The sequence below is a fragment of the Poecile atricapillus genome, chromosome 3 (genome assembly GCF_030490865.1).
Source record: "Poecile atricapillus isolate bPoeAtr1 chromosome 3, bPoeAtr1.hap1, whole genome shotgun sequence".
In the NCBI taxonomy this organism is placed as follows: Eukaryota; Metazoa; Chordata; class Aves; order Passeriformes; family Paridae; genus Poecile; species Poecile atricapillus.
Window position 1 is genome coordinate 30,426,011 of NC_081251.1, and position 21,013 is coordinate 30,447,023.

The 21,013-nt window shown below is 33.8% G+C and overlaps 1 protein-coding gene across 1 annotated transcript in view; it reads left to right on the forward strand.

Annotated features, from left to right (window-relative positions):
• Positions 1-21,013, forward strand: part of RIMS1 (regulating synaptic membrane exocytosis 1) — a 303,396-nt gene that overhangs the window by 204,046 nt on the left and 78,337 nt on the right. The window contains exons 16-20 of the mRNA XM_058836215.1: positions 494-556; positions 3,949-4,026; positions 4,948-5,037; positions 16,717-16,788; positions 19,252-19,364. Coding sequence (XP_058692198.1) covers positions 494-556; positions 3,949-4,026; positions 4,948-5,037; positions 16,717-16,788; positions 19,252-19,364 — 416 coding nt within the window. The remainder of the gene's footprint in view (positions 1-493; positions 557-3,948; positions 4,027-4,947; positions 5,038-16,716; positions 16,789-19,251; positions 19,365-21,013) is intronic.

The window sequence follows — 21,013 nt, forward strand, 5'->3', positions numbered from 1 at the left end:
CCCTAAAGGCTGACTGGTTATTCTTCCCATAAACCAATCTGCACTTAATCATTATCAAACTTTCACTGCTTTTACATCTATGATTTTACAGCTTAGGAAGCCACAAAATGCAACACAAAACAAACAACAAGCATTTTTCTTTCCCAAAAGCTGTTCTCCATTAATTAGTTCATGAGACAGGAGATTATTAGAAAATTGTAGCCATTTTATGTATTTATTTCATCATTAAGAGCTATGAGAAAGTAATTCTGAATTTTAAAGAAAAATATCACAGAAGGAGGTGCCACACTAGAATGAATTTGTTGAAAATGTAGTTATTACGTGCATTTTTTGACTCATAACTTTGAGATGTGCAGTCTTATCAGACTATCTATCTGGGTGAATGCTTCTCATTTCTTTTTATGTTTTCATTTGCTTATCATTGGCATAACCCATGTCATCTAATGCTTCATGACTATATCTGTTTCACTCACCACTCATCCTGTCTGTGCAGTGAGCTTCTTATGCTGCCCAGAGCAAAGCGAGGAAGAAGTGCAGAGTGCCTACATACCATCAGGTAAATACAGGAATGTGGGAATCATGAACACATCTGGTTAGTTGTCCATACTTTGTGTGCCCAACGTTTTTTCCATGGTGGTATTTAGTCCCAGTAAATAAAGAACTTCCAAGTACATTGTGATCCAGATGTCAGTTGTTCTTTTTTGTTTGTTGTCATTCAGATTCAGATGTGTATATTTGTTTTTGAACTCAGTAGTAAGGTCTAAAGGAGTTGAAGAAACTTTGGTTTTGCAGTTGTATTTTGTGGTAGATTTTCTGTCTAGTCACAAAAGTCCTGATCTCCCAATGCATGACAGCATTTTAATAATTTCAAACTTTGGTTTTTTAATTTTTTTTTTGTTTTCTTTTATTTGCATTTTTATGTTTATATAACAGCCATGCACAATTAAACAGTATTTGCTTGTTGTGACACCTAATCTCATGCTGATTTAATCACTTACAGATGAATAAATACTGATTTACAAGGGCTTACTGGAAATTACAGATTTCAGATGTTTTACTTCTTTTTGCATCTAAAAATTATTCTATAAATTGGATCCACATGTAAACTTAATAGTTTTGACCCATCTTCAATCTTCATTAATCTATTGTTCCAAAGCTTGGAGCTCCCTGTCTTACCATTTTCCAGTGTTGTGAAACTAAACGGGACTGAAATATCTTTATCTAAAAAGTCAAAGTCTGCTCCCCCACCTTTTTTTTCACCATGTCTGTTAACTTTCTTAAAAAACCATTATGTTGTGTAGAACATCTTTCATTTACAATTAATAAAAATGTAGGCTGAAGTTAAGGTAGTTAACCATCCAACTAATTCAACCAGGTAGTTATTCTTTGTCCCTTCAGAATCTGGGTGTTGATGTGGGTTTTGTGTCAGCACTAAATGTTTAAAATCATCAAATGTTAAACCATGTTGTCTAGTGCCACTATTCATTTATTAATGAGGGATTTTCTCTTGCAAAGTACTGTTAATTGTTAAATACCTTGGTTTGCTTTAATTTTCATCAAATTTGAAGCAGTATTGAAGATTCTGTGATAGGGTTCTGTTATAAAGCAGAGTAATATAAAACTAAAATAACAAATATGTACGCTTTCAAAAACATCTGCATCAGTGAAGCTGTTAAATTTTTTATCATCAGTAGAAATATTTTCATTCTATACTTCAGCTGAAAAGGCTTTTTCCTTAAGATTTTAGGTTTTAAGGTTTAATAATTTATTTAACTTCTTGTTATTTATTGTCCGTTTATTGTCAGATAGTGGCAATTTTTCCTGCCTCCTTCCCATGTCCTTTTTGCTTCATCTTCTGTAGCTTCACCCTCTTCCTGCCCCCAGCCCTGTGCTTTCTCCTTTCCCTCTTAAAGATTATAATTGTCATTATAATTTTTCATTGACATTGCTTAAAGTCTCAATTAATGAAGCAAATACAGCATTATAAACTTTTGGTGCACTTTGCCCAGCCATTACTACTATTTCCCGTAGTTTTACAAATCTACCAAACCAGTTTTGTCACAGCAAAAAGTTGTGCAAGGACAGCAACAGAGTTAGGTAATAGCTACACTGAATTCAGAGCCTACAGCACTTCATTGCCTTTTTCTTTATTCCATTTATTGTTACTGTATTTTTGTGATCAAAAAAACCCCAAAATTCACCCTTTAAAATTACTAGTAGTGGTATACTCTAAAACAGGATGGTACTTTTAATAATTTATTGAAGGCGAATATAAAATCAACAGATGACAATAGATTGATTCTTTTAAATTTAACTCTGAGGTTTATATACCCCAAATCCAAATAATACTCCAAAACTGGCAATATACAATTGTTTCAAAAACAGTTTCAGCAAAATTTTTTTCTATGCCATCTTCTGTCCTTTCTTATTTCTAGGGACCCAACATTTATTCATGTTAGAAATTTTATAATTTATCCTTTATCCTTGTTTTCTAGACAGCTTACTGAACGATGGTTTTAGTCCTTGAGACAGCTTCAGCTTAAAATGGGAAAGAAATGCTAATGGTTTCATGTTAAATGAAAGAAATTAGGTAGTCCAAGCTACAAAGTTAAAATATATGGTGAGTTTAAAGCACAAGTTTGGAATATTAGTCCTCGTTACCCATCCTGTCCCTCTGTATGCAGTTAGTGACTAATAGCAGAGGTGGTAGAAAGGTATGTACCAGTGCTGTAGATCATGGGTTGTCACATTCCATCTCTTAGATCCCCTACTTTGAATGGCAACATCTGCTCTTATGCCAGGACTGGCCTGACGACAACCATTCCTTTATTCCTCCTTTGCTACTTTACAGTGACCTCTGGTAGAGAAGTCACCCATGGTGGCCACTAAAGCTGTGTACAGGAAGGGTCAAAGCTCCTCTGTTAAATCCCTCAGGGTTTTACAAACTCTGATATTTCTGGGCAGAGAGTTGATTCATCTGTCTGTGACACAGTCAGGTTTCTAATGTTGATCCTGCTGTATTTTGGTCCAAGGCTTAACAGGAATCAAAATTTATCAGGATCAACATCCTGTCTATCAGGACAGACTGTTCTTGATGCTGCAAAATCCTCAAGCCTGCTGGTTCTTCTCCTAGTAGTTCCATAGCTGTTCCCTAGTAGGGTATGTGGAAAATTGTTAGAATGTTATTAACCTTTAACCATTAAATGGGCATAATTCACATTCAGTAGGCACTGTCTGCCTTTAAATTTCTGCCTTGTTCATGGGGTTGAACTGGCAGATAAAATAAACATTTCCTTCTCTAAAATCTATGATATTAGACAGTTGTCACATAACACCTTAGTGCTGCTGTGCTGGCTAATCTAGTACCTCTCCTAAGTTTTTAAATTAGCTTATAATTAATTACATTTAATTACTGGTAAATTTTGAAGCTGATACACCACTTTCAAAAGAGTTCCTTCCACATTCAAAAAAGCCAGATGCTAATACATTTGTAACTAGTTTTTTGAACCTATATATCCCTGTTTTAGCAAGACTTTCATGCTTTGCTACTGAAGAAGTTAAAATCTCTTCAGGTCTAAGTAAGGAATCACTAAGAGAAATTAAAAGTAAATTTAATATCAACTTAAAACAGTCTGTATATTTTAATTAAAATTATCTATAAATAGAATATATATTACTTCCTTTTCAAGAAAACATCTGTACTTGTATTGGCATAAGTTAATGCACTTTATTAAGAAAAGGGTTAATACAAATTTTTTTCCCCAGATAACTGTCACAGTACTTGAGAAAAAGATATATGAGATATCTGCTCCTACAGCTATACAATATAATAGAATATTATGCATTTATTTTATGTTCTTCTCAGTCTTGGCTTGCCTTTACCTGTCTTTTTATTTTTGGCATGTTCTTGTGTTGTCCTGTGTTCTTTTCTGACCCACCACATTCAAGAAGTTCTGTTAGGCACTATAAAACATTACCACCCAAGATGCCTTTACTAGAAAATGTTACTCATTGGAACCTATACAGGTAAGAAGTGTTTGGAGTCCCCTTTAAGTAGTTAGCTTCTTTTAAAAAAGAAAAAAATAGACTTCCTTTGTTTCAAAAAAAACAACAAAACAAAATGTTTCATACATTTTTATGACTGAGAGATAAGGGATAAAATCCTAAAATAACTTCATATAATTGTTTAAATTAACACCTATGTTACAAAAAAAAAAAAACCAAACTACTTTGTATTAGTTGGAGTTGTCTTCACTGTTAAAATTATATGTTGTATGGTTTTCGTTATTACATTCTTTTGTTTATGTATGAGATTTCTGTTACATGTTAAATTTATTTTCATTTTGTTTAAATAATTTTAATTTAAAAGCTCAACTCTTCCTGCATGTGCTAAGACCAAATCCGTGATTAGACAGGATATTTCACTCCTTCATGATTGCCTTAATTCACGAATATCGAAATTTGGAGATGATCTACTGGTTAGGTAAGACACTAAGGATTAATTCCCCCCACTTGTTTGGTATCTAAAATGGATTTTGCAGAATAAATGAGCTTCACTGTAAAGGGATTTCACATGACATATAGTGGATCACATTCTTTTATGTTGGCTTAAGACTTGCTGCTGTTAATAAGGATATAACTATTGTTTGGTATTACTCATTCCACTTTTCTTAGAAGTGGATGCTGTTCTGTCTCATTCAATTTTAAACATTTCAATGATATTTGCAAAAAAATTTCTAGCAGCCTTTTGTTTGCTTTTATTTTCTAAACAAATCTTGGCACTATCATCCAGTCAACTCTTTTATGTTTTCCTTAATTAAATTCATTGTGATTCTACATTTTCTGTAAAGAGAGCATTATTTTATGAGTTAATATCTAACATTGTATTCCTTTCTTTGTTTTCTTTTTCTTTCTCTTCTACCATTGGATGCAATGCACTGGCACTAGTGAACTGCAGCCCTCCCTTGACAGGGCTAGGAGTGCTAGTACCAACTGCTTGAGACCAGATACTAGTTTGCATTCACCAGAACGAGAAAGGTATAAAATAAAAACTTATGAATTTTTTGTCATCTGTGCTGGTGATCTTTATAAGTTTTGTTTTTCTTCATATGAGTATTCTACATTCTTGTACATTCTTGTCTGCTTTGGTATTTGTAGACATTTTTGCTTCTATATTCATGTATGTCATGTAAATTGTGTGTTGGAGTTTATAACCGCTTCCGGCTACTTCCTTTGTTTTAAGTTCAAGCTGATGTTCATTGTTTACAAAAGTCCTCAGTATGCTGATAATAGCATTGCAGTGTTAAGTATTTTGAAACTACCACTTGGTTGTGAATCTTCATCATCATTTGCTGAAAAACATCACATCTGTTTATTGCTTGTTCTGTGGACTGCTCATAAAGCAGTGGCATAAAATAGAAAATACAACAAAACTTTCACATTTCAAACCAGAACTGTATCAATACTGATATATTTTTTTACAAACCAGCCAAACATCATTGCTTTCTTTAATCTGCTGCATCTGCTTTTGCAAGGTGGATAACTGGTTTTTTTTAAGGGTTTTTTGCTCCGATATTTTAAGGTTCACATAAGTCTTAAGACATGTTTACAGTTTAAATGAAATATTGCTGTGTCACATACATTGTGCAGGCATGTTATGGATGCTTTCTGTACTTCTACAATTACAATAGCTTGATTCAAAATTTTAGGTGAATCAAATACTACTGGTGCAAAAAGGGGGATTCTGCAAGACAGCTTTTCATCACTACCCATGTTTTTGGCTAAGAATAATACCACTTCAGAGTGAGATTTTAGACTCACTGAGGGCAGTAATAGGCTCCCTTTGAGTGAGAATAGGACAGAATTATGATTTCATCTGTGCAATACATATTTAATTAGTATGGAAGTTCATAGTGCTTTTTTAGTTGATACACAGTGTGGTGTTTGTAACAGTTGTGTTATTTTCTTTATTGTGGACAAGATGTGTGAAGAAAGGCGCTAACAATGCACTTTCCTCTTTGAGATAGGGTTTCATCTGGGTTTTTTATTTATAATTTCCCTTTCCTTTTTCCCCGCTTCCTGCTGCTCCTTGGTTGGAACTGTGCTCTTTTTAAGTTATGCTCTTGTTGCACAGAAGTGACTAATGTTCTTCTCAGGTATCCCTGATGGATCTACAGTAGTTTATTCCCTTGTAAGTCTGAGTTTAAGACATTAAAGATAATATGAACATGGTTATTAAAAAACAAAAAAAAACCAGCTGACTTAGAGCCATTCAGAATGAAATACAGATATTTTTCTAGGTCTTTTTAAAAATATTGTAACATCATATTACTGAGTGTGTACATATATACAGCTGCCTTCATCTACAAGCAGTTACTTAATGTAATTGCATATAAATCTGAACAGTGTGTTCTGTACTTATTTCAAGATGCCACCCATCAAGTTGAATATTCAATGAAACACTAACTGGTAATTATAAACAATCTAGTAAAAATATTATACTCAAAACTACATCTGTCCTGATGTGAAGCAGTTCTATTATGTCTTTAGAATTCATGTCCAGCAACCTCTGTCCACTGGGCACTGGGCAGAATCTGCATCATTTTGCATGAGCTCCTCATAAAGGAAAATGTTTAGTCTGTATTAATGACCTCTGTTGCTACTGAACGTGTGGTTTTGCCAAATCATCGGTGGGTTTGATCCAAAAAAAATGCCCATCACTGTGAAAGTTTTTCTTAGCTTTTAGAAGTCCTAAATAGGAGGTTTTGACTTCATAGAGCAGAAAAGCTCTTGTTAAGGAAATTCATATTCAATTTTTTTCTTGATACTTTCATTGAAAATAATAAGATATGTGTAGCTTTGACAGAGGATTTTTCTTCCTTTCTTGTGACACTGAAGATTTTCCCATGCAGCCCAAATTTTGGAGGTGGATGTAATATTTAATATATAAACCTCACCAAATTAATATTTTTGTTTTGGGGAATATAAATTTTAGATGATCGAATGTGGAATCTGCAGTTAGTCATCAGTGGCATGTGAAGATAGAGGAGTCTTTAGTCTGAAGAGCAAACAATTAAGTTCAGGGTCTGTAGAAAGCATTTTGGTTCTGTACTGGACAGGATGAGGACAAAATATTTAAAATACAGTAAGACAAGTTCACCTTAAGTAGTAGGAAATCTCTTTTGAAAGTAATTATAATGAAACACTAACCACAACAAAAATTACAATGTAATAGACAATATGGAAAAGTTGTGTTCATTACTGGAGACTTAGAGGAGATGAGACACTTGTCAGGTCTAGAATTGGTCCATCAAAGAGAAACACTCTTAAGGTTTTGTGAAGTCCAATCCACAGTACTTTTTCAGTATAGTTGAGAGACTTGTGTTGTAGATGTTAGTTGTTTTCATGTTGTTTCTTCTTCTCCCCTCCCTGAATGACAGCATTGTAAATTTTATTTAAAAATCTAGACTTTTATGCCTCTGAATACAGACTTCTAAATACAGCTCTATATATTTTCTTTAACAAAATTAGGAATATACTTACCTATGGAAAATTACTTCTACTTATTCCCCCTAACTTTTTGACTCAGAGGGTATGAATTAGATTATATTTGAGAACAAGAGCTAAAATAAACCGCTTTTTAACAAAATGGTAGTGTTATAACAGATGGATAGTACAACCCTATTTCTCTCTGTCATTGATTTGCTGGAAACAGTTTTGATGCTTGAACTTTATACATCATTCATGTCATTTGGAATGATCAGAGTAGTTAATGCCTTTATGACACTTTTTTGCCAGTAAAAGTCATTCTATTGACTCACTTATGCCAACAGAAAACTACTTTCAGCTGTATATATGAATTTATGATATGAAAGTCTAGTTAGTTTCAGTATAGCAGAACCAAAACAATGAGGACATAATTCCTTTTCTCCTCCTATAAGTTCCATCATTTGACCAAGTAATGTCCATCTAACATGACTGGCAAAGTGACCTCAAAGTGACCTTGCCTTGACAAAGGCCTGCTAAAGTTTTTTGTCAAATGGACTGATTTTGTACAGAGTTCAATCCTTCATATACTTCTCTTTTGCACAGTATACTCTAGGACATTCAAAAATATCAGTCCCCTACTAATACCTCTATGCAGTTGCACCAGGCCTGCCTTTTTTTTTTCTTCCCCTTCCCACAATCTACCCTCTACTTATTCCAAGCTGTTTTGTTATTTTATTTTTTTTTTCCCAAAGTAATTCTCTGGTTGATGTTCCTTTGATGATCTGCAAGGCATCTTAAAGTTTATAATATGTCCTCTATGGCCATCAAAAGTGTTTTTCCTGCTACTACTTCATCATGCTTCGGGTTTTTTTCATTATTATTCTTTTCACTGTGTCTCAAAATTTCTGCTTTTATCCTTGCAAATTTGGTACTGTTTCTTTAGAACTGAGAAATTTTTTTTCAACACCCAGTCTCTGCCCCAGAAAATACTTAGTCATGAGGTTCAAGGACAGACTCTGAACGGATTTAGGAATGGTTTCTCATCATAATAGCGTGTTCCCCTGACTGATTTAAGATTGCAGTCAGAGGTACTTAATAATATGTAGTGTTATAATATGTGGCTATTATTTACCCTTTAAATTTCTGCTGTTGCAAGCAGTTGTTTTATGTATTAGCAGTTAGCACCAGAACACTTGCCCTGATTGGTACTTATGGCATGCTCTTGGCCTGAGACACCACTTAGTGGAGATCTAAGCAAATAAAACTGAGGAGCACAGCCCAGGGATTAGGTTGTGTACAAGGGTCAGCAAACCTGCAAAATACAGACCCATGGCTGTATTAGATTTATTCTGAGGTGCTTCACTGCAGTGGAAATCAAAACAGGATGTTTGCCATCAGCTGGTCATTACTATCTAAAGAAGAGACAAAGCTCAACAGTTACCTGTTACCTAATCATAAACAGATGCCAGGGACGTTGATCCAGTTAAAGCTTGTCCTGATTTCATGTTGATTTTTATATTGCATGCCCTTAACAGTTATGTCGAATATCCCCATTTCCATTTAAATCACGTACAGTGCATTAACTGTTTGCATTAGGTCTGAGACATGCTGTCTTTCTGGTTCTTTCCAACCATGTAAAGAAACAGGTAGTTACATGTTGGTCTTGTACTGTGGCTCACAGTCATTTGGCATTCAATGAAGGGAAGCATGTTCTGAAAATTCCTACTAAATTACCTGCTTAATTCTATCAAATGCTCTTTAATATCTGTAGTGGATATCAGCATATTAAGGGCTTTGACTGAGTGCACTGATGCATTAACATTTTCTTTAACTCTTGCTTTGGAGAGAAAAAGAAACTACTAACAACCTATTTGCTTTTAAAACATCTGAATGACCTACCTAACTGTTCAAATAATGCTCATGTCCCTGAAACCTTTGTTATTTGCATGTTCCATAAATCAAACACTTTTCCTTATTACATGGACTGGAAGAATGCCTCAGAAAGGGAAATATTAGATACTTGTGCTGAGTTTATGCAAACGTTTTGCTATTGGTCAGTAAATCTGCTTTGGTATTGTAAATTGTTATGCATACACTCGTTGCATTACAAACACATAACGTCCCCCCCAGAAAAATCGACATCAGTCTATAATACAGTATATATAATTCTAAGTTGAAAAAACTTTTTGAAAAAGAAAAATCTCATAATACACCAGTTTGCATTCTCAATTCGGGTCCTATTTGTTGACTTTAGTTGAGTGACATAATGTACTGGCATGTATTGCAGGGATAAAGAGAAATAAACAGAAGAGGAAGCTGGCTACATACACTTCCAGTATATGTTTTGAAATTATGAAAAGTAACCCCAGTACTCGTACACAAATGTGCGTAGCTTAGTTTTAGTTAAATAATTTACCTCCATTCTTTCACTGCATTCCAGAAAAGGGTGACTTTGTGCCCTAGAACTTTTATTAAAATTAATAGTCTTACATTTTTACTGAGATTACATTTTTCCATTTGAATAGCTAGGAGAAATGGAATTAGAAAAATATCAAGATAATGACCATCAAATGGTCTTTAAAAGTATTTTCTAACTTGGAATTGCAGTTTCCTACACAAGTGACAGGCTTTTAGGTAGTCTAGCATTTGAGACTATTTGAAGATTTAATGGTACACCATAGAAGATATATATTGGTCTAAATTCTGTATCTTTGGGCACACCTTCTCTTCATTTGAGATGTGAAGTTTCTGCATTAAGCAGCCTTAAGTAAAGTATACTTGGGTATTAAATTACACACTTCCATTACTTTTTGGGGTATTTTTCCAGTCCCAAATCCCATATATTTAATTTTAGCACAAACTAAATATCGTATTTTTTTCCTGTTTTATTGAACGGGCAAACAGGGGTAGATGGTCCCCCTCCCTAGAGAGGAGACGACCTACTAGTCCCAGGATTCATATCCAGCATGCATCTCCGGAGGATGACAGGTACTAGTCAACTCCTCCCAGTTGAAAAATGGCTTACTGCATCTTGCACTCTCAGAGGAGTACACTGAAATTTAGAAGTGTGCATATATGTGGAGACTTACAACCTCCAGAAGCCCAAAATAAAACAGCAGTTTAGATATCATCTCTGCATTTTGTTGAACTGTTATAAAGCACAGAAGAATGAACATCTTTTCAAGTTTTGTTTGTCTGAATAGTCACAGGACACAAAATATGATGTCTGATGCAAGAGATCATCTGTGTTAATGTTCTTTAGTTTGTTTTTACCTGCTCCTGTAAATGGTGCTGGTGCTTTCACTGTGGTGCTTTATAATGTGATAAATACTTGTTGTAGATCATATTCTTGTGTACATGTTTGTTTCCATTGGTTTTGGTTTTCCTTTTTTCAACAAACTGTTCCTAATGGGAAAAAACCCCACAGGCTGATATGTCGGAGGTCTTGGTAACACTTTCTAGTTGATATATGTAAAAATTGGCACTGTCTGTAAATTCTGTCCAAATCAGGATGGCCTCCATGGAGCAGGTTTTCCTAATAAGGTAGGTTTTGATTAAAAACATCAGGGCTCTAAAAAAATTTTTATGCTGAATATCACCTATGATTAATAGAAGCACCTTTGTTTTTTACTTCTGACAAACTTTCTAATCACATGATTTTTGGTATCTTGTTTTGGCAGCAGCACTTTTTTTTTTTGTTGTTACTTTATTTCCGGATAGATCTGGCTTTATTTTAAGCAGACATAATTTATATTTAAATGCAAATTCAAAATTTTTCTTTCAGTATTTTGTATTACAGTAAGGTACAGATTAATGTAAACACAGGTTAATGTAAATAATCTGTACATGAACTTATGAAGTTGTACTTAGAACTGTAAGACTGAAATAGCAGTGGTGCAAGTCCTGACCTTCTGCTAAAGTCTACTCACAGTATTGATATTTGTACTGTGATTTATCTTGTTTGCTTGATACTGGAAATATTCCACTCATAATAGGTGAGAAGAGTGCAACTGTGTGTGGGTAGCATTTATTTTTTAAATTTATTCAAAAAATAAATATTAAATTATTTTTATTTAATTAATATTAAACAAAATTATAAATGACAAAATTAAATCAGTGAAACATCATTTCAAAGCTGTCCTCCTGTACAGATACTGCATTTCCAAAAATTTTGCCAATACATCCCTGTGATGGGACTATTAAGCTAGTAAGTGTTTAGAAATGTAGTCCTTTAGGCATTTTTAAGTAATTTTGGTTCTCATTTTTTGAGTCAATGGAAAGATTGCTTTTGACTTCAGAGTATCAGACTTAAAAAAAATCAGTGAAATGACGTTTTCATCTAAATACTGCCACTCTCAATGCCAAATACAAAGCCTTTTTATGTCTGAAGCTGAAATTTTGTGGAGAAAGGCCGGAATTATCTCTTACCCACCAGCAAATATTTTACAATGAAGCATCTGTAGGATATGGAATCTGTTTTGGGAAAGTTTTTGAGATGGATAAACAGCAGCCTAATTTTCTATATGAAATTGGTGCCTTCTTGTGTTTGTAAGTCTTTCATGCAATCTGGTTCCCAAAACCCTATGGTGAGAAGTCAGACACTGATAAACACAGAAGGAATTTAAGCTAACCTTAATGCAGATGAGTGCTTGCAGCCTACGAGTTCCAGGATTTTCTCTTTAAGAACATTAAGAGACATTAAGAGAAGTTCTGAGAACACTGAGTTTTTTGCACTGCCTATCTGTAGAGAGAACATCAGTGAGGGAATCAAAAGTGCTTTACCTTTGTTCTTTACTCTGTAAGTTTGCATTTGTTCTGATTAATTCACACGTTTATTGCAGTGGGCCAGTATTACTCAGTTCAATAATTAAAGTTTTTTTAAGATATGCTTGTATCAATTTGACAACTGAAGTTGTGGCTGTTGGGAAATGATTGATACATCAGCAGGGATAACAAACTAACTGTTTATCACAGCTTTTGAATCATATTTCACAGATTAATTGACTTTGGCAGACTTCATCTTACTCTTCATTTGAGTACATTACAGATTTATATTACAAATGGGTCCAATTTGCATACAGAGTGCAATCAAGATCTACTTCTGAATACATTTCTTAAATCTATGACTTATACATTATTTCTAATTTTGATAAATTAACTGTTTGCAACATTGTATTTATTTCTAACGGTTAGTAACATAAATTTTGATAAAAGTTTTGGCAAGATTGCTCTTCTGGAATGTGTTCACTTGCCAGATCAGGAAGAAGTGACTCCTTGATACGCTGATGAGGTGAAGACATGAGTTACGTATTATTTCAGTGTTAAAAATTTGCGAATGTTTGGTTAGTATCATATATTTCTGTAAGATATTTTAAAGGATAGTTTTTCTATTGAATTTGATAGCATGATTCCTTGAAAGGTTCTTGATTTTTTCTATTAAAAATTAGAAAGTCTAAATGTCTAATGACTGCAGTGTAGACAGATGAGTATCTGGAGAACTGTGAAATTGTAAGTGATGATAAAAACAAGGTGAATGAAAGCTGACCATTTAATGGTAGGTGAAATTTTTTTTCAGACTGTTCTTTTGGAAAAATCTGCATATAATATCAGCATATAACCAAGACTGGATAAAACAAGCCTTTAAAAAAGGAATTCTCACGTATTTTCATTTAAGAGAAGTAGTTTTTGTCAGTCATGCATGCATGTATAAGAATGCTTTTCCCAGAGTCACTTGAGGCCAGCTGCAGAACAAGTGCCCTCCTGGTACTTGCAGGAACCATGCAGATCCTGCCTTTAAGGAAACTTCATTTAAAGTCAGGAAGTATTGAACATGACATTCTTCATGTCATGTTCTTCATTCTGGCTTCAAGGCTACATAAAGTAACACTCACTGCCTACCAATCAGGGCTCTTGTACAAGACATTAATAAATCGTTTAAAAATACCAGACACTGAATTGTATAAAAATGCTATGTTTTCATTTCAGAAGTGGTGATTTTTCATTTCAGTAGGAATATTGTCAAATATCTGTGTGAAGATTCGTTGACACAAGTCTGTTAAATATACTGAGGCACATAGAACTTTGGAACACAAACTTTAAATAGCTTGTCTGTATATAAAACAATATGTAGTGCTTATCTATATATGATATATATTGTTCAATGATTTGGTGTGACACTTGGAAGATTTATGATCTTAGAGAGAAATTTTAGCCTTTCCTAACCCTAATGCAGGTATAGATGCAGATATATTACGAAACTTAGGTTATTAGTGGACTACAAATTTTTCTGAGTTTTCTCATTAAAATCCAAATTTGGTATTTGAAAAAATATCCTCCATTCATAGATCTTAAAATATATTTAATTAAAAACTAATAATAAATCAATAGGATAATAATATTTTTGCCACATTGAAAGCTGTGAACAAATTCTGTGGCTTCAGCAGAAATTAAAATACCACAGAAATTCAGAAATTCCTATATACTTTTTATTAAAAAAAAAAGTCAATTATTCTACTTTGCTCTTGAATTATTGCTAATTGTTACTGTAGCAGACTGTGTAGCAATAGAATATGAAGGTTTCATCAAAATACATGAAATTAGGAAATTTACTTGCATTTTCAGGAGAACTTTATGATATAATGACAAAATATTCATCTTAAGCAAAGAGGTTTTTTTATATGTGTATATATTCTCAAGGATAATAGCACCTGTTAAATACCCGTTCTGCCATTCAGCATGTAGAGTATAATGGTTTTTAAGAATACTGTTGTGGTTTTCATTTTATACTTCATTGCATCTTAGACTGTTGATCTTATATCTAAAATTTTATAGTGTTTGGAATAGGAAAATGAGAAATACAGCTTTTTTCAGTAGATAGTGACTTAATGCTCTTTTGTTTATATATTTGACTGCATGTCTCCACCTTCACTGCATGTGACCATCTCTCTGTTTCTGCTCATTCCGTCCAAATTCACATCCATGTTTCCACATATTATGAAGAACAAGGACGCTGGAGTCTTGCATTCCAAAACAGGACAGTGTAGACCACCTAAGTGCTAAACCTGGAGCAGCACAGAGGTATCCTATTTACTCAAATCATAGATCAAAGTAAATGAGGTATTGGTTACAGTATATTCTTCATATGCTCTGCATACTTTCACACATTTTCTTTTTTTTTTTTTTCCCTTTATGTACAAGCACATATATGCATATATGCATGTATCATTCATGGATAATATTTTTTTTTCTCCTTTTAAGTACGTCTAGGAAGTAAATTGGAGTGTGTTGAGCTAATTGGAAATGTATACCTCTTAGCCAGAGGGAGGAAACAAAAAGGAAACTGATTTTAAATAATTTCTAGTATGTGCTGCTCTCAAGGACAGCCCTGAGAGCAGAGAAATAAGTGTACTTAGCTCATTAGTGATGTGTTTCTTGTCACAGCAGAGCAAGTCCTGCTCTTAGCTTTTCCCTCCAACTGAAACTACTCACTGTGTGCTCTCTTTCTCCGTTGTGTGCAATGTCACAATCTAGGCAAGTAACATAAGGAGTCAGAGAAAAATAGTCCCCAAACAGAACCAACTAAACAGAAAATGAAGAGGGTGACATAATTTGAATGGAAATGCTGCTGCATACAGTGGATCTAGCCATAACTTTAAAAACTTCACTAACTGTAGGTTTTAAGTAAAGCTGCAGCATTTAATACGTGTGTTTTCCTCTGTATCCACTTTATATTTGTCCTGATAAACAAAAAAAATTGAAAAACAATGAGAATATACAACAAAATAAGTAGAAAAAATAGATTGAGAACAAAAGGGATTTCGGTTTTTAATCTGATATACTATTTTGTATGAGAAAATACATTTTTTAAAATCCAGAAAGCATTAGGTAATGACCTCAGCTCATGCAGAAAGCATTTTCTATTTTGCTGCAGTGTTTTCTTTTTTGTGGAATCTACAGCATCACAATAAAATGCTCATCAAATATTACAGTGGGTAAATATAATAAAAATTCACTATGATTATGTTCTTTGGGCATAACTTGGTGTCACAGCTGTTTAGGTCTTTTCCAGTTCAGGCACTGGATTACTCTTTATAATCACAAAGCTTTAAAAGGAAAACATACAATTTTAAATATTATTTTTTGTCTCGCTGTTTTGCCCACAGTAATTTATATAGCCTAATATATGACATTGATTGTACCCTATCAAGATCTTGCATGTATTAAAGTTTGTCAGTATTTCTGATCTAGGATTGAATAATCATCACTCCCTGGTTTTACCACTCCTGAAACTCTGTATGCACTTTCTCTTTTGAAAAAAATAATACATCGTGATTATTTTCTGAGGTTTGAAGTAGCAAATCTGAATTTTTAAATGCTAACATTACTATGGATAGTATAGACAGAAAATTTTGGAACACAAGATTTGCAGAGATTTATGTATTATATTTATAGGACTGGGTAATAATAGTGAAATGTGGCTTTACCTTTGTTCTTATATGTATAGACTACTATTACTCTGTTCTTATTTAATATCAAAGTGAGTGCTTAGATTGTCTGAGGTAACTAGTGCCTCAATATCCAAATGTCAGATGAATTCTGTAAAAGATTTGTGTAGGAAAGGAGTAAAGGAGTGAAATAATTTCTAACTTAATTATATTAAGTAAGAAGAAAACAGAATTTCTAAAAACTTTAAAAGGTAATAGAATGATAATTTTGAAAAAACAAGTTTTTATTAATACAGTGACAGCCTTTTTTAAATCTGATATGATACAGTATTTGTTTTGCTTTTGAAATTTAGATTTAAAAGCAATTTTTAAATATATTTAAACCTTCAAATAGTATTTTCTGGGTTTTTTCTGCAAGGTTTTTTTCCTGCTCTCTACTCTGAACTTGTTTCTCATGCTGTTAAGAGATGACTTACAGGGCTACGAGGAGTATGTTTCTAGTCAAATGCAGGCTGTGAAGTGGGAACTAGTTGCAGGCTCTATCAGGATTAATGTTTTCTTCCCTGTTTTGGGACCTCATAATCTGCACACTGTGAGCCTCAATCAGAACCAGTTAATGCAATGTCTCTTAAACCTCGACTTCACCAGCCTGTTTATGATGATAGTTGTCACTTTCTCATCTGTCAACCGTTTATTACCTTTACAATACATGAATAAACAATCTTCATATTTCTGTATTCTTTTTCTTCTTTGTTTATTTCTTTTCTGACATGTCATTTCACAGGCAGTCCAGAAAAGTGGAAAGATATAGCAGCCAAAAACAAACTAGGAAAGGCCCCGCAGCTGAAACAGAAAGGTAGGAGTGTTGATTGATGTGTAAGCATCTCTTATCATCAGTTTGATTCCAGATTTTAGAACACACCTCAAATATGACTTTTTAGAACATCTATGACAGTACCAAAAGCTATGTTGCCATAATTTACAGTATTATATATTTTGTATCTGTATTCTTAGCACTTTGCTGCATACATACAGAATTTTTCTGGCATTCTCCACCATTGCAGATAAGCTCAATAGCAAGGACTAGAAGTGCTTTTCTGAACTTTTTTCTTTTTCAAAAAATGCAAAATGTCTCTTGATCAAATTGATCTCACTTTAAAATATAAAAGATTTGAGTTACACATTTAAATTTATCATTGCATAAAATTAATGTAGACTGGAACTTTACTGTATTAATTTAATTTTTCTGAATTTGTATTGTCATTATATCTTTTATCTTTGATGTTACAGTAGTGGGGGTTGCATGTTCAAATTCTTAAGAAAAAGTGAAAAAAATAAAGATATATACTGAATAATAAGTACATTTAGTTAAGTTTTAAACCTGTGTATTGAAATAAGAGCAGTGAGGAGGGATGAGATCCTGCCTTTGTCAGAAATTGCTTTATGTTACTTTGATTCACAGAGATGGAATGTACATCTGGTTACATTGTGAGAGCTTTAAAACTTCCATGAATAGCACAGACCTCTCTATTTTCAATGAAAATGCACATTATGTAGCAAAACTTCAGCACTTTTTTTTAGCTTTACTGCTTCCACTCCCAGATTATTTTTCCTGATCCAAAAGCAATGGCTACATTTTCCTTGAGTCAGATGACTCTGTTCTCACAACAACCCAGGTGCTTTTTCAATTTGAGTCTGAAAGATTACCTAAATGATGACTGAAATCCTTGCTATGATTGAATCACGGACTGTTGTGCCATGGAGATTACTAAAACCTTTTTTCCCATTGTTTTTTTCTGATTTCTGAAAAGTAACTGATGTCCAAGGGGTTTGACTCTTGGTAATTCAGCAATGAACCCAAGGAGCAAGAGCATAGGGAAACGTGAATTGTACTGCTTCTTTTTACATCTCCTCGGCACATGTTGTAGGCTTCTGTTTCACTAGTATTAGATGTGAAACAAAAATGTTTCAATAAGTCTGAATGCTGTAGTTCAGTATTCCATCATTGATGTAATATTGCATTAATGCCAAAAGGTTTTGATAATAGGGCAGGCAATGAATCTTCCTTTCTAATATTTCCCGTCATTGGGAAACTTTGCCTGGAGCTAACAATTGAACAGTCTGTTTTTGGCCCTGATGTTTTAGGAGTGTTCTGCCATGTCTTTCTAGAAGGTGTGATTTGTTCTGTGTCCATATAAAAATTATCGAAGTATGTTTCTTAAACACTGTGCAGAAAAACGGATGTTGTTCACACAGCAAACTCTGACCTTACAGGCTAAGAGAAAGTCAGTTGATCTACCTAGTAAAAGCCAACAGTATTTTGAACTTGTGCAAATGTGCTACTTTAAATTACAAGTTATCTACATGCAGCTGTATAAACAGTGCTTATCCGCTATAGTGGGTGTGACATTTCTCTGACTGGCAAGGGCATTTCACTGTCTTAAGCTCTCCTCAGTGATCTGCTGCTTCTCATCTTTGGTCTACTTTCTTAAGCCTTTTCCCCATAGTTGTTATAGGTGCCCATACTCACTTTAAATGTTAGGGTTCCAAAGGTGTTTGATGCTTTACACTCTGAGGCTTTATCTGTGAATAACACATCAAGTACCCAAAATGTTCTGAAACAGTGCTAATTAGAATTCAGTGAACATGATTTACGATATTTGCTTAGATATGAATATTAAAAGTGTTGTGGATATTTTGCATGCACACACAGATATTTGAATGCACACACACCCTGCCTTCCCTCACCCCAGTACAAAGGTTAAAGGTCTTTTTCCTTCTTTGAGTTCTCGGAAAAAACACAAGTGACCCTTTGGAAATAGATACTTGCTGTCCAGTGGCCTCGTGCAATTATTGCGTTAGCACAAAGGGAGTACTAAATTTAATAAAACATAAAAGTGGCATTTTATATTACTCTTGTACCAGTGCAGGAGAATTTTTATGAATTGTGAGTAATATTCATAAGTGGTTCTTAGAAAACTGCTTTCCATCCAATAGTTTTTCACAATCACTTTATCAAAAAAAAACCCAAAATGGCAAAAAACCCAAACCACAACCAACAAATTAATTAATTAAGCAAACAAAAAAACAAACAAAAGAAAATAATTTTCTTATAGCTGAAGGTAGTTAGAGAAATTAAATGTAAGGCCTTATAAGTTGACTAGGTATCTAGACCTGAGTATGTGAATATGACATAGACCAAATGCAAACTTTTTCAAACCCATCTTCAGTACCTACAACTTAATTTGTGTTTAAAATTTAGAATATAAAATATCTCTTTCTTTGCCTTATTTTGCTTTTATCTGAATTTCATTTGCAGAACACATCAGCAAGGAAGTCCCACGCAGTCTCCTCCTGCAGACACCTCCTTCAGCAGTCGTAGGGGAAGACAGCTACCACAAGTTCCAGTAAGAAGTGGCAGTATAGAGCAAGGTATCAAATAATGAGCTTGTGATAGCTCAAACTCTTTGATTTCTTACCTTTCCTTACTTTAAGTCTTCTTGCATAACTACGTGTCCAGTGCTATAATGGTACCAGTAAAGCAATAGAAGTGAATGAAAGCATCTTTGTAGTTTGGGAAATCCAGTGAAGTTTGACCGGTGGGTTATTACCTGTGGTTTAATTGCCTTACTTTTCTAGTACCCTTTCATGTTTAAATTTTCTATTAAAGTTATGGTAGTTTCCAACATGTCTAGTATCTTATCAGCAAAAACAAAGAAAAAACAAAAAACAAAACAGGGGCAAAGATTTTGTCAGTCTTACTAATTTCTTATTTTGTGGTTTATATTTATTGTTGTGCGTTATTAACACAGATTAATAATAAATATCACAGATCTGTTTTCCTACTGGAGTTCATAGTTCAGTGAATAAAGAATGAAAACAATTATCTTGGGAAATGTGAGAGCACAGGTCCTTTCTTGCTCAAGAATAAACTAATCAGGCAAAGAATGCTGCTCTTTTCTGAAAAAGACAATATAGACCTGATGATTATGGAAGATGTTTCTCACATACTAAGATCAAATAAGGATGTACATTGCTGTTTCCTTTTCTTGCAACATACTACACACTGAGAATGGGCTGTTATGGTAAAATGAAGTGGCACAATGGATAGTATTTGTACATTCATTTTTCTTCTGTGTCTAAAAAATCTTGTTTTCTCATTGACTACAAGCAACAACTGAGATTGCCACATACTACAAGGTTTTCTTCTTTGTGGAAATGAAATAAATGCTTATAATGATGAAATATTGTAGTGCATTGCAGAACTGTTAGCAGATCACATTCTTGACCAGATAAAGTTGCTGACCATAACCACCTTATCATGACAGACTACCAGCAAGGTTTTCTTGTATGATGGCTTGCATTAATCTGCAATCAGTTTGCATTAATATTAAGGCTTTGAGCTGTGATGGCATACAAACCCCCCAATCTGCATATATAAAATGTACTCTTGTTTTATAAATGTATTCATTTTGAATGAATAGTATACTGATAATAGTGCCTTTTACTAACTTTAAACTTTCTATTCAGGTTCTCTTGTTTTGTAGTGACTCTAGTACTGTCTGAATTATAAACTAGTTACAAACTACATTCAGAGTTTTTATTTCTGCATATTAGGAAGTTGGGAGCTTTATAAGGAAATGTAATGAATTTCAGCTTTCTTCCATATTTCTACCTCAATTTCAGAACTTGGTACAACATATAATGATGAATCAGCTTTTAATTTAATTTTAATTTAGCTTTCCTTTGCATAGTCATATACCATCTTTCTGCTGGTCCTGGTAACTGGTGTCTGGGAGTAAAGTACCAGTTTATGTTTTGTTGAAGGCATGGAAAATGAATGTAGAACTTACCATGAAAATGAGTAGAAATGGGATGTGTACAGAAGAGGAAAGAAAAAATGAAAGTTGAGCTGAAGGCCAAAGCTACTCTAGGTTTATGAAGTTGTTGACACTATGAACACTTGTAAAGTAATGCTGTTTCAGTGAAATTCCTGTTTACACTTGTGCTTAATATGTTTGCGCCTTATATATATAATGTGCAGGTAGGATGCGTTGTGGTTTGCTTTGTTGCTACAAATC